This window comes from Gekko japonicus, unplaced genomic scaffold (genome assembly GCF_001447785.1).
Source record: "Gekko japonicus isolate JY-2015 unplaced genomic scaffold, Gekko_japonicus_V1.1 scaffold25, whole genome shotgun sequence".
NCBI lineage: Eukaryota > Metazoa > Chordata > Lepidosauria > Squamata > Gekkonidae > Gekko > Gekko japonicus.
The window spans coordinates 129,437-145,664 of NW_015171502.1; the positions used below are offsets into that span (position 1 = coordinate 129,437).

The 16,228-nt window shown below is 51.2% G+C and overlaps 1 protein-coding gene across 1 annotated transcript; it reads right to left on the reverse strand.

Annotated features, from left to right (window-relative positions):
* Positions 1-366: 366 nt before the first annotated feature.
* On the reverse strand, positions 367-15,359 carry LOC107117066 (tropomyosin alpha-3 chain-like). The gene is made up of 3 exons (XM_015419095.1): positions 15,009-15,359; positions 6,152-6,277; positions 367-420 (listed from the first exon to the last, which is right to left on the reverse strand). The coding sequence occupies exons 1-3, from the start codon at positions 15,120-15,122 to the stop codon at positions 367-369; spliced, it is 294 nt and encodes a 97-aa protein (XP_015274581.1). The 5' UTR covers positions 15,123-15,359.
* Between the last annotated feature and the right edge of the window lie 869 nt (positions 15,360-16,228).

Consider the following 16,228-nt stretch of genomic DNA (forward strand, 5'->3'; position numbering starts at 1 on the left):
TTCCCTAAGCTCCTTGGAGTAAACGATAGAGATGAAATTGAGGAATAGAATGGAGAAGACTAAGTCAGGGGCAGAGGAGTAGCCAATGACTAGTTTATACATGGTAACTCAGGGCATCCGTTTCCATGTGAGGTTTTGACTAGGCCTGGCTTGTGTGAAGGGGAGCCCAGAGTGATTTTTTGTGGTGACAAGATGGCGGAGTGCTGAGGTGGCAGCATAGGCTTTAACACTTCAGACTGTAGGTTCCGTTTTTCCAGGTTCCCGATAAGCAAAAAACCTAGCTTAGCATCCCAAGAGATCGGCTAGCACCTTTCACTCTAGAGAACTCAATTTTTAATTTGTGGGTTGTGTGCTGGCCCTGATGTTTCAACCACGGTCCTCAAGAATAAGCCCCAGAGCCTTAGGGCCAAAGTATGAGGTCTGGAAATAGAAAGAACCCCTGATTACCTTTCAGGGAATTTTGGGTTTCGGCCTTTAGAGAATGCCATTGGCTAGCATGAGATAAAGCCCCCACGTGTGGTAAACGTGTGATCTACTACGTATTGAAGAGGACTAGAAAGGCAACGTGTTTAAAGATTCGGTAACTAGCCGTTGAACCAAAGTAGCAGATGTGTGTGTGTGGGGGGAACACCTGGATCACTTAGGGTTGCCAGGTCTGACTCGGGAAATATCTGGGGACTTCGGGGGTGGAGCCAGGAGACTTCGGGGGTGGAGCCAGGAGACTTCGGGGGTGGAGCCAGGAGCAAGGATGTGACATCACTTTTGTGATGTCACTAGGTGATTGAACTCCGAAGGGAGTTCTGGTTGTCACATTTAAAAGGCATGGGCGTGGATGAGGGAGAGCTGACAGAACTGCAAGAAGGAACCTCAGCTGGCCCCTCTGAAGCAGCAGAGAAGGATAGCTGGCAAGTGCCTGTAACAGCAGTCTTCACACCTGGCCCAGATAAGGGGGCAGAATTGCAAGCTGAAAGCCCTCCTGACTCACCCCCATGTGTGACTCGTTTAAGGGAGTGACTGCAGCAAAACTTAGCAACCAGGCGACAAGAAGCCAGGCTACAGGGAAGACGTTTGGCTAGCCCAGAGTTCTAACAGGAGCCTGGGTGATCGTGCAGCTGGCTAATTGGTAGCAGCATTTAACTCCACACTCTGGGCAGTACTCTTTGTGGAAGCAACAAGTTAGCTTTGTGCTGCTTACATCCACTTTGGCTCAGCTCTTGCACTTAGACCTTCGGACCCCCTGATTTTGGATTTGGCTCTGTGTTCCTGGATTCTGACCCCGGCTTGGCTTTTGGGACTACGCTTGTGGTTAGTGATTTTGGATCTGGCTCTGTGTTTCCGGCTCCTGACCCCGGCTTCGCTTTGGACTTTGCACTGTCTTCTTGGCTCCTGACCTTGGTCTGTTCTGGACTCCCTTTGACTGGCACCCCAGCCCATGACAACTGCATTCCTTCTAAATGCTTTCCCTCCACTGGAAATAATGGAGGATGGGGGCACCTCCTTTTGGGACTCATAGAACTGGACCCCCTGGTCCAATCTTTTTGAGACTTAGGTAGGTATTTTTTAGGAGAGGCACCACCAGCTATGCGGAAAATTTGGTGGCTCTGCCTCAAAAAACAGCCCCCTTCCCGAACCCCATAGATCAATTCTCCATTATACCCTATGGGGACTGGTCTCCATAGGGTATAATGGAGCAGCCATCTCCCCCCCCCCCACCGCTTTCTGACAGCCCTGAATCCCCCCCAGACCAGGGGATCTCCTACCTCCAACTGGGGATTGGCAACCCTAGGATCAACACTAGGAGACCCTGGTGGTGACTCACATGACTATCATGACACTTGGTCATGCAAGAGATGGATATATGGCTGGCATGAGCAGGACGTGCGAAGTCTAACAGAAATGAGTCTAAGGAGCAAGTCTAAGAGACACTAGCCTGAGAAACACAAGGCCAGGTCTAATGGAAACGAGTCTAAGGGCGAACATTAAGGGTCACATGGCCAAGGGCCAAGTCAATGGGAACAGAAAGGCTAAGTAAGGAGGAACTTACTAGAGATCAGGTTAGTAAATGTAAAGGTTCCCTTGCTCGAAAGCCAGCCGAATCCGACTCTAGGGTTGCGAAGCTCATCTCCGTTTCAAAGCCGAAGAGCCAGCGCTGTCCGAAGACGTTTCCGTGGTCATGTGGCCGGCATGACTAAACACCAAGGCGCACGGAACGCTGTTACCTTCCCACCGAAGCGGTACCTATTTATCTACTTGCAAGTTCTTGCTTTCGAACTGCTAGGTTGGCAGGAGCTGGAACTAGAGACGGGAGCTCACTCGGTCATGCGGCACTCGGGTCTCGAACTGCTGAACTACTGACCTTCCACAGCCTGCAGTTCAGCGTCTTAACCACTTGAGCCACCGCAGGTCAGGTTAGGGCTGGGGAAATTCTTGGAGATTTGTGGGTGGAGCCTGGGGAGGGTGCAGTTTGGAGGGGAAGGAACTCAGCTGGGATGCAATGCCAATTTCCACCCTCTGAAGCTACCATTTTCTCCAGAAGCATTGATCTCTGTAGTCTGAAGATCAGTTAGAATTCTGGGAGAACTCCTGGCCCCACCAGGCGGTTGGCGACTCCAGCTACATCTTCAAGGATCATAGAGTTGGAAGGGGCCTCCAGGGTCATCTAGTCCAACCCCCTGCACAATGCAGGAAATTCACAAATACCTACCCCCTAAACACCCCCAGTTCCAGAAGATAACAAAACACCTCCAGGATCCCTGGGCAAACTGGCCTGGAGAAAAATGGCTTCCAGACCCCAAAGTGGCGATTGGCATTTCCCCAGGCGTGTAAGAAAGGGCCACAAGAACTAAGCACTGAGGCAACCCTTCCTGCCTTCCGTCTCATGATCTGCCTCAGTTCACAGAATCCGTATGGCTGTCAGATGGCCATCGAGACTCTGCTTAAAAACCTCCAGAGAAGGAGAGCCCACCACCTCCAGAGGAAGCCTGTGCTGCCCCGGCCAGTGTTTAAACTGTAGTTAAGTACAACTGCCATATATCTTTAAGAGCAGTGGTTCTTGGGAATTAAAGTCTTTAGTTAGACATCCCACAGCATCCGGCACACAGAGGCGCGCGAGGATTCGAGTTTACAGCTCTCTTCCCGTGGCCTTTGTTCTTTTTAAACGGCAAGGAGGTGGGACGCGCAATCCTTTTCACCATAAGCCAGTGAACAGAATTAGATTACCAAAGATGTAAGAACTCTTCTGAGTGCATGTGGAACTGAATAAAAATGATTTAATTCTACTTTGGCCATGCGTTGAATCTGTCCAGAAGGCGTTGTTGACTCAGCGTCAGACAGAACAGTGAAAAGGATTGAACCACTTGAACTGTCAGGAAGTTCTTCCTAATATTTAGCCGAAAACCCCTTTGATTTAATTTAATCATAACTCTAGGCTTTTTAGCAGAGCCCATTTCAGAATCACTACACCTCCTAAATCTCCTCCAATTCACCTCAGCCCTTTCCTTTTATCTCCTTCCCTAGTCCCACCCCTCTAGCTCTTAAGCCAATGGGAAAGCAGAATGGCATGGCATAGCGGAGGTGGCTGGAAATTTGACAGAAGGAACGGCAGGGTATGGGGGGGGGGGAGAAAAATACTGCAAGAGTTCTAGACACCATGGTAACGGGGTTACTTTCACTACACCAGGAGTCCCCAACATGGTGCACATCAGCACCTTTTCTGGCACCTGCCAGATGTTTTTAGAAAGTGGGGTGGGGCCACTTAGGGCTTTTATCCAGCAAGTTTTCTGATTGGCTGTTGGAGATCTCATTAGCTGTGCAGATTTTTAAAAAACTGGCTTTGACTGCAGCTGCCACCACAGCAAAATGGGTCTTTGCTGTGTGTGACCGGTGATAAGCTGTGTGTATGCAAGAAATTGTCTTTAAATAATATGCGTTTTCAAAGGTATTGTGTAAGACAAAGCTTGTGCTTCAAACGGTGAAGAAGAGGAAGAGGGAGGAGGAGGAGGAGATATATTTTGTACCCCGCCCTTCACTTGGAGTCTCAGAGCGGCTTACAAACCCTTTTCCCTTCCCCTCCCCACAACAGACACCCTGTGAGGTGGGTGGGGCTGAGAGAACTCTTGACAGAAACTGCTCTTTTTCAAGGACAGCTGTGCCAGAGCTTGTGACTGACCCAAGGTCACATCAGCAGGTGCAAGTGGAGGAGTGGGGAATCAAAGCCGGTTCTCCCAGATTAGAGTCCGCACACTTCACCACGACACCAAACTATTCAATTTAATATCTGATGGAATATTACTCGACTGCAGGGCTATTTTTGGGCAGGAACGCACAGGAACAGAGTTCCGGCTGGCTCCCAAGTTGGCCACACCCAGCAGGAACCCATTAGCATAATAGGCCACGCCCAACAGCAGAAATTCATTAGGATTGGCTACTTTAGGGGTATGTGGCCTAACATGCCTGTTACAAAAAGCCCTATGTTTTGACAACAAACAAGGTAAACAGAATAAGAAGCAAAAGGTGGGTGTGGCTGGATGACCACACTTCTGGTAACATGGGGTGCGGCCTAGTATGCTAATGAGCTGTGTTATCAGGGGTGTGGCCTAATATGCTAATGAGGGATGTGGTCAATTATGCTAATGAGTTCCTGCTGGGCTTTTTCTACAAAAAAAGCCCTGCTCGACTGTTTGTACTGCCTTTGGTGGTAGGGGGGGGTTGTCTGCTTGCTGATTTATTTGAAGTAAGGAAAGTTAGTTCTACCTGCTCTGGCAGCCGTTTTGTGGTTGCACCCCACCTCCTCTGGCAGTAGGGTTGCCAATCCCCAGTTGGGGGGTAGGGGATTCACCTGGTTTGGAGGCCCTCCCCCTGCTTCAGGGTTTTCAGAAAGCGGGGTGGGGGAAATGTCCGCTGGGCACTCCATCATACCCTATGAAGATTGGTCCCCATAGGGTATAATGGAGAATCAATCCACGGATATCTGGGGTTCTGGGTGGGGTTGTTTTTTGAGGTAGAGGTATCTGGTGCCTCTCCTCAAAAAAACTCCCAAGTTGCAAAATTTTGGACCCAGGGGATCCAGTTCTATGAGCCCCAAAAGAGCTCCCTTATTTCCAATGGAGAGAAGGCCTTTAAATGTGACAGCCATAACTCCCTTTGGAGTTCAATCAAACTGGAGGCTCCTGTAGGGTTGCCAGGTCCGGGTTGGAAGAAACCTGGAGACTTTGGGGGTGAAGCCAGGAGAGGGCGGGGTTTGGGGAGGGGAGGGGCCTCAGCATGGTGCAATGCCCTAGAGTCCACCCTTCAAAGCAGCCATTTTCTCCAGGGGAGCTGATCCCTGTCAGCTGGAGATCAGTTGTAAAATTGGGGGATCCCCAGGACCCACCTGTAGGCTGGCAACCCTAGGCTCCTGGAAAGGCCGCCACTGGCCTGTCAGCGTCACCTGGCAATCCTAAATGGTACGAGTGTGTGGCTTGGGTGGAGAATCAGTTGAGAGCAACCTCTGTGCTAGAAGCACAAACTCCTACCATGAAATCCTAGGAACCTTCTGGATATGGGGGGGGGGGGGGGGAGCCCTGAGAGGACCTGGAAGTGATATCACAGGATGTGACATCACAAAAGTGATGTCACACCCTGGCTCCACCTCCAAAGTCCCCAGATCTTTCCTGAGTCGGACCTGACAACCAATGTTCCCTCTGAGCTGTGGAGTCCTGTGAGCAAAAATTCTACTTTGTGAGCTACGGGCCTTAAAGTTGTGAGCGAGCGATTTGGTGACTGCATAAATCAGTTTGCTCTGGAGCCGTCCTTCCTGAGCTAAGACAAAACACTGTGAGCTGTAGGCTAAAAAACTGTGAGCTAGCTCACACTAACTCAGCTTAGAGGGAACACTGCTGACAACCCTATCTGGCAGCCATTATGTGGTTGCCCTCCACCTCCTCTGGCAGCCATTTTGGGGCTGGCCTTGGTTCCAGTGGCACTGCAGCCATTTTATGGTTGCACCCACCACCCTGTTTCAGATTCCAAAGGTGGCTACAGGACCCCTGCACTATACCATGTTGCCATCAGCCGCGTCCCCATCCACCCACCTAAAAAGTGAATTAGTGAATCATTGTATCTGCCTCATACAGAGGTGCCAACAAACACACACACCCCCAGCGGTACGTACATCTGCAGCCTTCTTCTCAGCCAACTCGAGCTTCTCCTGTGCATCTTTGAGAGCCTCAGAATATTTGTCCAGTTCGTCCTCTGTCCCCTTCAGCTTCTTCTGCATGGCGGCCAGTTCATCTTCCAGCTACAGAATGAACAAGAAAGAGAGAAAGAGGGTCACTGCCTGGACACAGCACAGAAAACCTGTTCCCTTTCTCCCCATACACGGATGGGCGAGTGGGCGTCAACATGGCAAATGGGGTTCAATGTGGCCAAGTGCAAGGTGATGCACATTGGAGCCAAAAATCCTAAATATAAATACACATTGATGGGGTCTGAACTGGCAGAGACTGACCAAGAGAGAGATCTTGGAGTTGTAGTGGATAACTCACTGAAAATGTCGAGACAGTGTGTGACTGCAATAAAGAAGGCCAATGCTATGCTGGGGATTATTAGGAAGGGTATTGAAAACAGATCAGCCAATATAATAATGCACCTATATAAATCAATGGTGAGACCTCATTTGGAATACTGTGTGCAGTTCTGGGCACCACACCTTAAAAAGGATATTATAGCTTTGGAAAAAGTGCAGAAAAGGGCAACTCGAATGATAAAAGGGTTGGAACACTTTCCCTATGAGGAAAGGTTAAAGCGCTTAGGGCTCTTTAGCTTGGAGAAAAGACGACTGAGGGGTGACATGATCGAGGTTTATAAGATTATGCATGGGAAAGAGCAGGTAAAGAAAGAGGTACTTTTCTCCCTTTCTCACAATACAAGAACTCGTGGGCACTCCATGAAACTGCAGAGCGGTCGGGTTAGAACGGATAAAAGGAAGTACTTCTTCACCCAAAGAGTGATTAACACATGGAATTCACTGCCACAGGAAGTGGTGGGTGCTACAAGCATGGACGGCTTCAAAAGGGAATTAGATAAGCATATGGAGCAGAGGTCCATCAGTGGCTATTAACCACAAGGTATAGCTAGGGGCTCTGGGGCAAGTGATGCTCCGTCTTCTTGGTGCTTGGGGGGGGTCAACAGTGGGAGGGCTTCTAATGTCCTGGCCCCACTGCTGGACCTCCTGATGGCACTGGTATTTCTGGCCACTGTGTGACACAGAGTGTTGGACTGGATGGGCCTTTGGCCTGATCCAACGTCTCTTATGTTCTTACTCCTCAGATGCATCCTAATATTTAAATCTTCCCTTGTTATCAAACACATTTCAAAGGGAGGCGCCAGCAAGAAGCTGTTGAGTAGGAATTCACACGCAGATTTGATATTATCAGACCTGGACTCCAGTGGGACTGGAGTGGTTAGTTCACTAGAGAAAATAATTGTTCTTCCCTATAAGTTCATATGTACGCTGTTTCCTGTTCATCCCAATTTGTTAATTCAGCTGTTGGGCTGGTCCACACCCACTGTGAGTGGATTGACTGGATGTCATTTCCATTTGTGCTGTGCCTTGTGAAGTCACACACATTTTCTTGGGAAACTTCTGGCCTGCCTTTGAAACAACAACCCCCCTTTCTTCTGTTTGCAGGTTTGGGTATATTTATCTCTGTCAATGGACTGTCAACACTTCATGCATCTGATGAAGTGGGTTCTGGCTCACATGGCATAATAAACAGTGGTTTTTGGTGAGTAGTGTGTGTGTGTGCGTGCGTGCGCGCATGCCTGGAAGTCATGGTTGGTTTCTATTGACCCCCTAGTGAGGCTTGAACATTTCAGAGAGGTGGCACTATTCCATGCCTCTGCCCTGCTGGGTCAGACCAGTGAGGGTCCCTCTAGTCCAGCATCCTGCCTCACACAGTGGCATCAACCAGTTCCTCTGGAGGGCCAACAACAGGGCAGAGAGGCCGAGGCCTTCCCCTCATAAGAACATCAGAAGAGCCCTGCTGGATCAGACCAGTGTGGGTCCATCTAGTCCAGCATCCTGCCTCACTCAGTGGCCTCAGCCAGTTCCTCTGGAGGGCCAACAACAGGGCAGAGAGGCCGAGGCTTTCCCCTCATAAGAACATCAGAAGAGCTCTTCTGGATCAGACCAGTTAGGGTCCATCTAGTCCAGTATCCTGCCTCACTCAGTGGCCTCAGCCAGTTCCTCTGGAGGGCCAACAACAGGGCAGAGAGGCCGAGGCCTTCCCCTCATAAGAACGTCAGAAGAGACCTGCTGGATCAGACCATTGAAGGTCCATCTAGTCCAGTATCCTGCCTCACTCAGTGGCCTCAGCCAGTTCCTCTGGAGGGCCAACCACAGGGCAGAGAGGCCGAGGCCTTCCCCTCATAAGGACACCAGAAGAGCCCTGCTGGATCAGACCAGTGAGGGTCCATCTAGTCCAGCATCCTGCCTCACTCAGTGGCCTCAACCAGTTCCTCTGAAGGGCCAACCACAGGGCAGAGAGGCCGAGGCCTTCCCCTCATAAGAACGTCAGAAGAGCCCTGCTGGATCAGACCATTGAGGGTCCATCTAGTCCAGCATCCTGCCTCACTCAGTGGCCTCAGCCAGTTCCTCTGGAGGGCCAACAACAGGGCAGAGAGGCCGAGGCCTTCCCCTCATAAGAACGTCAGAAGAGCCCTGCTGGATCAGACCAGTGAGCGTCCATCTAGTCTCACACTGTGGACTCAACCAGTTCCTCTGGAGGGCCAACAACAGGGCAGAGAGGCCGAGGCCTTCCCCTCATAAGAACATCAGAAGAGCCATGCTGGATGAGACCAGTGTGGGTCCATCTAGTCCAGCATCCTTCCTCACACAGTGGCCGCAACCAGTTTCTCTGGAGGGCCAACACCAGGGCAGGGAGGCTAAGGCCTTCCTCTGATGTTGCCTTCTGGCTAGGTTTGCCAAACCCCTGGTCTGGGGGGGTCCCCCGATTTGCAGGGCTTCAGCCTGCCACCAGTTGTACGGCTGGCAGGGGAGGCCCTGTCCACAAACCCTGTTCCCAACAAAGACCACCTGCAACCACCCCTCTTTCTCCCCTCCTGTGAGATTTAAAGGGCCCTCCAGAGGATCAGAGGAGCACGTGGCCCACCAATCAGCTGGAGGGCCCTTTAAATCTCGCAGGAGGGGAAGGAGAGGGGTGGCTGCGGGTGGCCGTTCTCAGGGGTGGGGAACTCCCCAATGTGATGTCATCATACTGGGGATGCCTCCACACACCCCTGGAACGCCGGGGATGAGGCCGGACCTGGCAGTCCTACTCCTGGCTCTGGGATTCAGGGGATGACTGCCTCTGAACATGGAGGTTCCCATGTAAATAAAACAACAGTTCTAAAACGGAGGAGGGAATTATGTCAGCCATTTCTGGTCCCCATTGGAGAGAAAAGCAGGGTATAGGTGAATGAATAAAATCTTTTGTGAAGTCTAATTTATTAGCTATTGTCAATATTTGGTAAAAAAATTAACGATTTCATAGAATCCTAGAGTTGGAAGGGACCTCCAGGGTCATCTAGTCCAACCCCCTGCACAATGTGGGAAATTCACAAATACTTCCCCCTCCACACCCCCAGTGACCTTTGATTCATGCCCAGAAGATGGCAAAAAAGCCCTCCAGAATCTGTGGCCAAACTGGCCTGGAGAACAATTGCTTCCTGATCCCAAAGTGGTGATCAGCACTTCCCTGGGCGTGTCAGAAAGGGCCAGGAGAACTAAGCACTGAGGCGACCCTTCCTGCCCTCCCTCTCGCGATCTTCCTCAGTTCACAGAATCAGTATTCCTGTCAGATGGCCATTGAGCCTGTGTTGGAGAATTTCCAAAGATGGAGAGCCCACCACCTCCCGAGGAAGCCTGTTCCACCGAGGGACCGCTCTAACTGTCAGGAAGCTCTTCCTAATGTTTAGCTCTATCTGTCAGGAAGTTCTTCCTCATTTGTTAGCTTCCTGAAAATCTTTTAGGGTGAAAACCAGGACGTAAATTTTCTTCAGTCCCTGCAGGCTTCCAACCTTCAGTTTGTGCAGTTCGGGAAGGGCTGCCCCGAGTTCTTGAATTCCCAGCTCAAAATAAACCGGCCCTGTCTGGAAATACAGAATGCTGAGCCTCGTGTGCCCCTTTCCTGTCCTATTGTCACCTCTTTGGTCACCCTGGAGCCATCCCGAGCACGGCCACGCTGGCCTTTCCCTCTTTTGTTTGCCGTTACTTTGTCAGCCTCGAGGAATGTGAAACTAGAACCCCTCAAGAGAAGGGACCCGGCCCGCACAACATGGATTCTCTCTGCCCACCCCTCCCCGCCTTCTGTGGAACGCACACCCAGGAAGGAGGGGAGCTGGTCAGGTTTAACCTTGCCACCAGGAGCCCCAGAATCAGCTTTCCGTTCTGAGTTCCAGTGATGGACGCCGTGAACAAATCATCAAGAAGGCCTCTGAACATGGGCAGAGTGCATTTTGCTCTTCACAGCTTCAAGCTCATATAGGGTTTCCAGCTCTGGATTGGGAAGTACCTGGAGACTTTGGGGGTGGAGCCTAGGTAGGGTGAGGTTTGGGAGGAGACAGAACTCAGCAGGGTATAATTCCATAGACCCCGCCCTCCAAAGCAGCCATTTTCTCCAGGGGGGACTGATCTTGGTCATTTGGAGATCAATTGTAATAGCTGGAGATCTCCAGGTGCTGCCTGGAGGTTGGCAGCCCTGGAGATCCAGTTGACTGGAGACAGTTCCTATTTTCTGGAATTTTTTCCCCTGCGGTGCAAGGCGGATTCCTTAGCCCTAGCTATGCTACAAATTTAAAATAGTTTAATGTCATTTTAATCAACATGGCTTTTAACCAAAGGGTCTTGGGAACTGTTGTTTCCTGAAGATGCAGAGATGCTACACTACCTCCCTGTAATTCCCAGAATTCTTGGGGGGGGGGGAATCGATGTGCTGTAGCATGTAAGAGCCTCCACTTTGCTTGCCGAGAGTCCCAGGTTCAATACCTGACGTCTCCAGTTAAAACGAACACACAGTAAGTGATGTGAAAACCGTCTGTCCAAAACACTGCAGAGCAGCTGCCAGTCTGAGTAGACAATACTTGATGGACTGAGGGTCTGATTCAGTACAGCTATAAAAACAGTAGCACAGCCACAAACAGACTTATGCACAAAGTACTACATACGTGGCTGTAGGGAATCAGTACAAAACTAATAACTACAGCTTATTAACCATAGAAGCATAGTTTGTAAGATAATGACTAGTAATAAACATATATCAAAGTCCTGGGGTTCCATGTCAGCGCTTGGCAGGGAGACCACCAAGGAAGGCTCTGCAGAGGAAGGCAATGGCCAACCACCTCTGCTTCTCCCTTGCCTTGAAAAGCTCCTTGCCGGAGCAGTTCTGTGCTGGAAGCTAAGTAGGGTCGGTACTTGGATGGGAGACCACCAAGGAAGGCTCTGCAGAGGAAGCCAACGGCAAACCACCTCTGCTTCTCACTTGCCTTGAAAGCCCCTTGCCAGGGTCGTTATGTGTTGGAAGCTAAGCAGGGTTGGTGCTTGGATGGGAGACCACCAAGGAAGGCTCTGCAGAGGAAGGCCATGGCCAACCACCTCTGCCTCTCACTTGCTTTGAAAGCCCCTTGCCTGGGTTGTTGTATGTTGGAAGCTAAGCAGGGTCAGTACCTGGATGGGAGACCACCAAGGAAGGCTCTGCAGAGGAAGGCAACGGCAAACCCCCTCTGCTTCTCACTTGCCTTGAAAGCCCCTTGCCAGGGTCGTTATGTGTTGGAAGCTAAGCAGGGTCAGTGCGTGGATGGGAGACCACCAAGGAAGGCTCTGCAGAGGAAGGCCATGGCCAACTATCTCTGCTTTTCACTCGCCTTGAAAGCCCCTTGCTGTGGTTGCCATAAGTCAGTTGTAACTTGAGAGCACATAGGTATGTACATAACACACGCATTGTACGGCAGGTGGAGAGCAGTTAGCATTGTGTGATGTGGGAGACTCAGGATCTCGGGTGTGAGAATTCTAAGCATGTTCCTATTTTCATCTGGGAGATGTTTCAAGGAACATTTCATGCATTTAGGATTAAGGCAAAAGATCGGGAGGAAAACAGAGACGACCCTCTCCTTGTGGCGCCTATCCCAAATGCAAACTGTGTGTGTGTGTGTGTCGTTTCTGCAAAAAGCCAAGTTTTAGTTGTTCTCTAATGAAACCAAGTCTTCCATTTCATTTATTTGAGGGGGGGGGGGGCTACACAGTTATGAAAATCACTAAGGAAAGGTGACTTCCGGCACAGGCGGTGAGGTCCGAGTATATTTGTAATTTGAGGGAAGGAAAATAGAGTTTGGAGCAGTGTTCCCTCTAAGCTGAGTGAGTGTGAGCTAGATCACAGGTTTTTTTAGCCTCTGGCTCACACATTTTTGTCTTAGCTCAGGAAGGATGGGGCTCCAGAGCAAACTGATTTATGCGGTAGCCAAATGGCTTGCTCACAACTTTAATGCTAGTAGCTCACAAAGTAGAATTTTTGCTCACGAGACTCCACGGCTTAGAGGGAGCACTGGTTTGGTGTAGTAGTTAAGTGCGCGGACTCTAATCGGGAAGAACCGGGTTTGATTCCCCACTCCTCCACTCGCACCTGCTGGATGACCTTGGGCAAGCCATAGTTCTGTCAGAGCTGTTCTCGAAAAAGAGCAGTTTCTGTCAAGATCTCTCTCAGCCCCACCTCCCTCACAGGGTGTCTGTTGTGGGGAGGGGAAGGGAAAGGAGTTTGTAAGCCGCTCTGGGACTCCTTCGGGTAGTGAAGGGCGGGGTATAAACCCAGTCTCTTTTTCTTCTTAAAGAAAGCATTTTTGTTTTCGATCAAGTTGCGAGACAATCTGACTGATATAGAAGCACCTTCTGCTTTTCCGGATCTTGGGGTTGAATAAATAAGAGACCTGTTTGTGGTTAGGCCTGCCTGCTCGGGCTTGGGAAATACCTGGAGTTTTTTTTGGGGGGGTGGAGCCCGAGGAAGGTGGGGTTTGGGGAGGGGAGCAACTTCAAAGGACCATAGCGACAAAGTCCACCTTCTCCAGGGGAAGGTGGTGGCGGCTACAAGCATGGACGGCTTCAAAAGGGAATTAGATAAGCACATGGAGCAGAGGTCCATCAGTAGCTATTAGCCACAAGGTATAGATAGGGACTCTGGGGCAAGTGATGCTCTGTCATCTTGGTGCTTGGGGGGGTCAACAGTGGGAGGGCTTCTAGTGTCCTGGCCCCACTGCTGGGCCTCCTGATGGCACCTGGTATTTCTGGCCACTGTGTGACACAGAGTGTTGGACTGGATGGGCCTTTGGCCTGATCCAACATTGGCATCTCTTATGTTCTTATGTTCTAAACTAATCTCTGTTTTCTGGGGATCGAACTGTAATCCCATGAGATCTCCAGCCACCCCCTGGAGGTTGGCAACCATATCTGCGGCAGAAAGCTTATCTAATGCTGGACAGAGTGGCCAGTTATACCCCCCCTCCCCCGTAACTCTCTGTCCCTCCGCTTTCCACTGCCAGTCCCCATTTTAGTTGGCTGGCAGTAGCTAAGATTTCTGATTTCTCAAAAACCCTCAGTGGCTAAGTGCCTCAGCCAATTGAAAGCCCAAGGCACGCTGGACTCTCTGCCCCCAAAATAGAACGTGAAACAGTTAACTATTAGGGGACCTTCAGAGAGCTAACTGCTGTCCACTCCTGTTTGTCTGTATCATTTGCTGCCATGATCACTGGGAAAGCGACATGCCCAGAGCGACTAACACAGAGAACAGACAGGCAGCCTCCTCTGAGCCCAAGTAGCGGCCACTGCATCTCTGCATGATGAGTGATCAAATGACACGAATCGTACTCAACACGGAGAGGCGGCAGCGTCTGTCCCCGTCGGAGGACTGTGTGTCTACTCAGACTGGCAGCAGCTCTCCGGGGTCTCAGGCGGAGGTCTTTCACATCACCTGCTACCCCATCCTCTAACAGGAGATGCCAGGGACTGAACCTGGGACCTTCTGCATGCCAAGCAGATGAGAAGAGGAAGAGGAAGAAGAGGGAGGGGAGGGGGAGCAGGGGGGAATTGGATTTATACCCCACCCCTTACTCGGAGTCTCAGAGTGGCTTACTATCTCCTTCCCTTCCTCTCCCCACAACAGACACCCTGTGAGGTAGTTGGGGCTGAGAGAGCTCTTTTGAGGACTGCTCTTAAGAGAACTGTGACTGACCCAAGGTCACCCAGCTGGCTTCATATGGAGGAGTGGGGGATCAAACCCTGTTCTCCAGATTAGAGACTGCCGCTCTTAAGCACTACACTAAACTGAACCCTACTCAGACGGGCAGCGGCTCTCCAGGGTCTCCGGTAGAGGTCTTTCACATCACCTACGATCTGGTCCTTTTTAACGGGAGATGCCGGGGATTGAACCTGGGACCTTTTGCATGCAAAGTATGAGTTCTGCCACTGAGCTGCAGCCCCTTCTCAGACTGGCAGCGGCTCTCCAGGGTCTCGGGCAGAGGTCTTTCACATCACCTACTGCAGGGTCCTGCACAGTTTGGTGTAGTGGTAAAGAGCAGCGGACTCTAATCTGGGAGAACCGGGTTTGATTCCCCACACCTCCAAATGTAGCTGCGGATGTGACCTTGGGTCAGTCACAAGTTCTGTCAGAGCTGTTCTCTCAAGAGCAGTTCTCTCAGAGCTCTTTCAGCCCCACCTGCCCCGCAGGGTGTCTGTTGTGGGGAGAGGAAGGGAAAGGAGATTGTAAGCCACTCCGAGTGAAGGGCGGGGTATAAATCCAATCTCCTCCTCCTTCTCCTCAACTGAAGATGCTGGGGACTGAACCCGAGACTTTCCGCAAGCTCTGCCATTGACCTATAGTCCCTCTTGCCGAGGAAACAGACCCTTAGTACGGAAACCTCCCTTGTCATCGCCCTGCTCCAATTCCAGCTCAGCTCGGCGGCCCCAATCCAGCAGCCCCCCCTACCTGCTTGCTCCTCTCTTCGGCTTGCTTCTGTTCGGCCTCGGCCTGCTCCGCCCGGTCCAAGGCGTTCTCCTTGTCCAGCTTCAACATCTGCATCTTCTTCTTAATGGCCTCCATGGTGGTGGTGTGTGCGAGTGACTGGACCGAGGAGAACCGTCCGTGTGGGGCACGGGAGAGCGGGAGCCACCTGGGGAGTCAGCAACCTCCTGTCTGCCTCTGCGCCCTTTATAGCCCCCCTTCCTGCCAGCTGGCGCGGGGGCTTTGCCTTTCTTGGGCCCCTGGGGGGGGATGCGGGTGGGAGGGGAGTGCCTCACCGCCCTCTGCTCCCAAAATGTCCCTCTTCAGGGACCTATTGTCCCAGTGCCGGCCCGCGGAGGGTGTGGAGGATGCTTACATAGTAACTCCAGGGTCGTGGCCATATTTGGGCTCTCTGGGGGACAGCTGGGAGCCACTTATAGCAACCCCCAGGCAGGGGAAGGTGGCCGGGCCTGGGGGGGGGGCGGTTTGCTTTGTTCCAGGAACGGGCCGCCTCCCCCTCCCGTCTTTTCACAGACTGCCAGGTGGATTAAGCCATGCGGTTCTGTTAACACATGCACAGCCGGTCTTGCCTCCCCCCCCCCCCCCCCCCCCGCCCCCCCAAGGAAACAAGAGCAGCAGGCTGGAAACTAGGACTCCCGGGTCCCGTCGCAGGAGAAAAGAGCAAGAGTCCGGCAGCAGAGCCAGTTTGGTGTGGTGGTTAGAAGTACGGACTCTAATCTGGGAGAACCGGGTTTGATTCCCTGCTCGTCCACAGGCAGCTGCTGGTGTGACCTTGGGTCGGTCACAAGTTCTCTCACGCCTGTTTTCTCAAGGGCAGTCCTCGAAAGAGCTCTCTCATTCATAACGTGTTCTGCAGGAAGTGTTGGTGGTTCATCAAAGCAAAACACCAGGGTGCATCGTGAAGATTTTGAGGAATTTCTATATGCTGTCCTCTTCAGAGATCCGCTGCATTATGTTTATAGTTTTTAATACTGTATATTTTCCCCAGTTCCTAAAGAAATGGTTTAGGGGACCATTAACAATGCCTGAGCTGTAAATTTTAAAGGAGGAAAAAAGAATAACTGGTGTTTAGTATTTTTACCGTCTGGCCCTAATGTAATAAAAACCAGCAACAAACTTTAAAAAAAAGAAAGAAAAAAAGAAGAAAAAGCTCTCTCAGCCCCACCTACCTCGCAGGCTGTCTG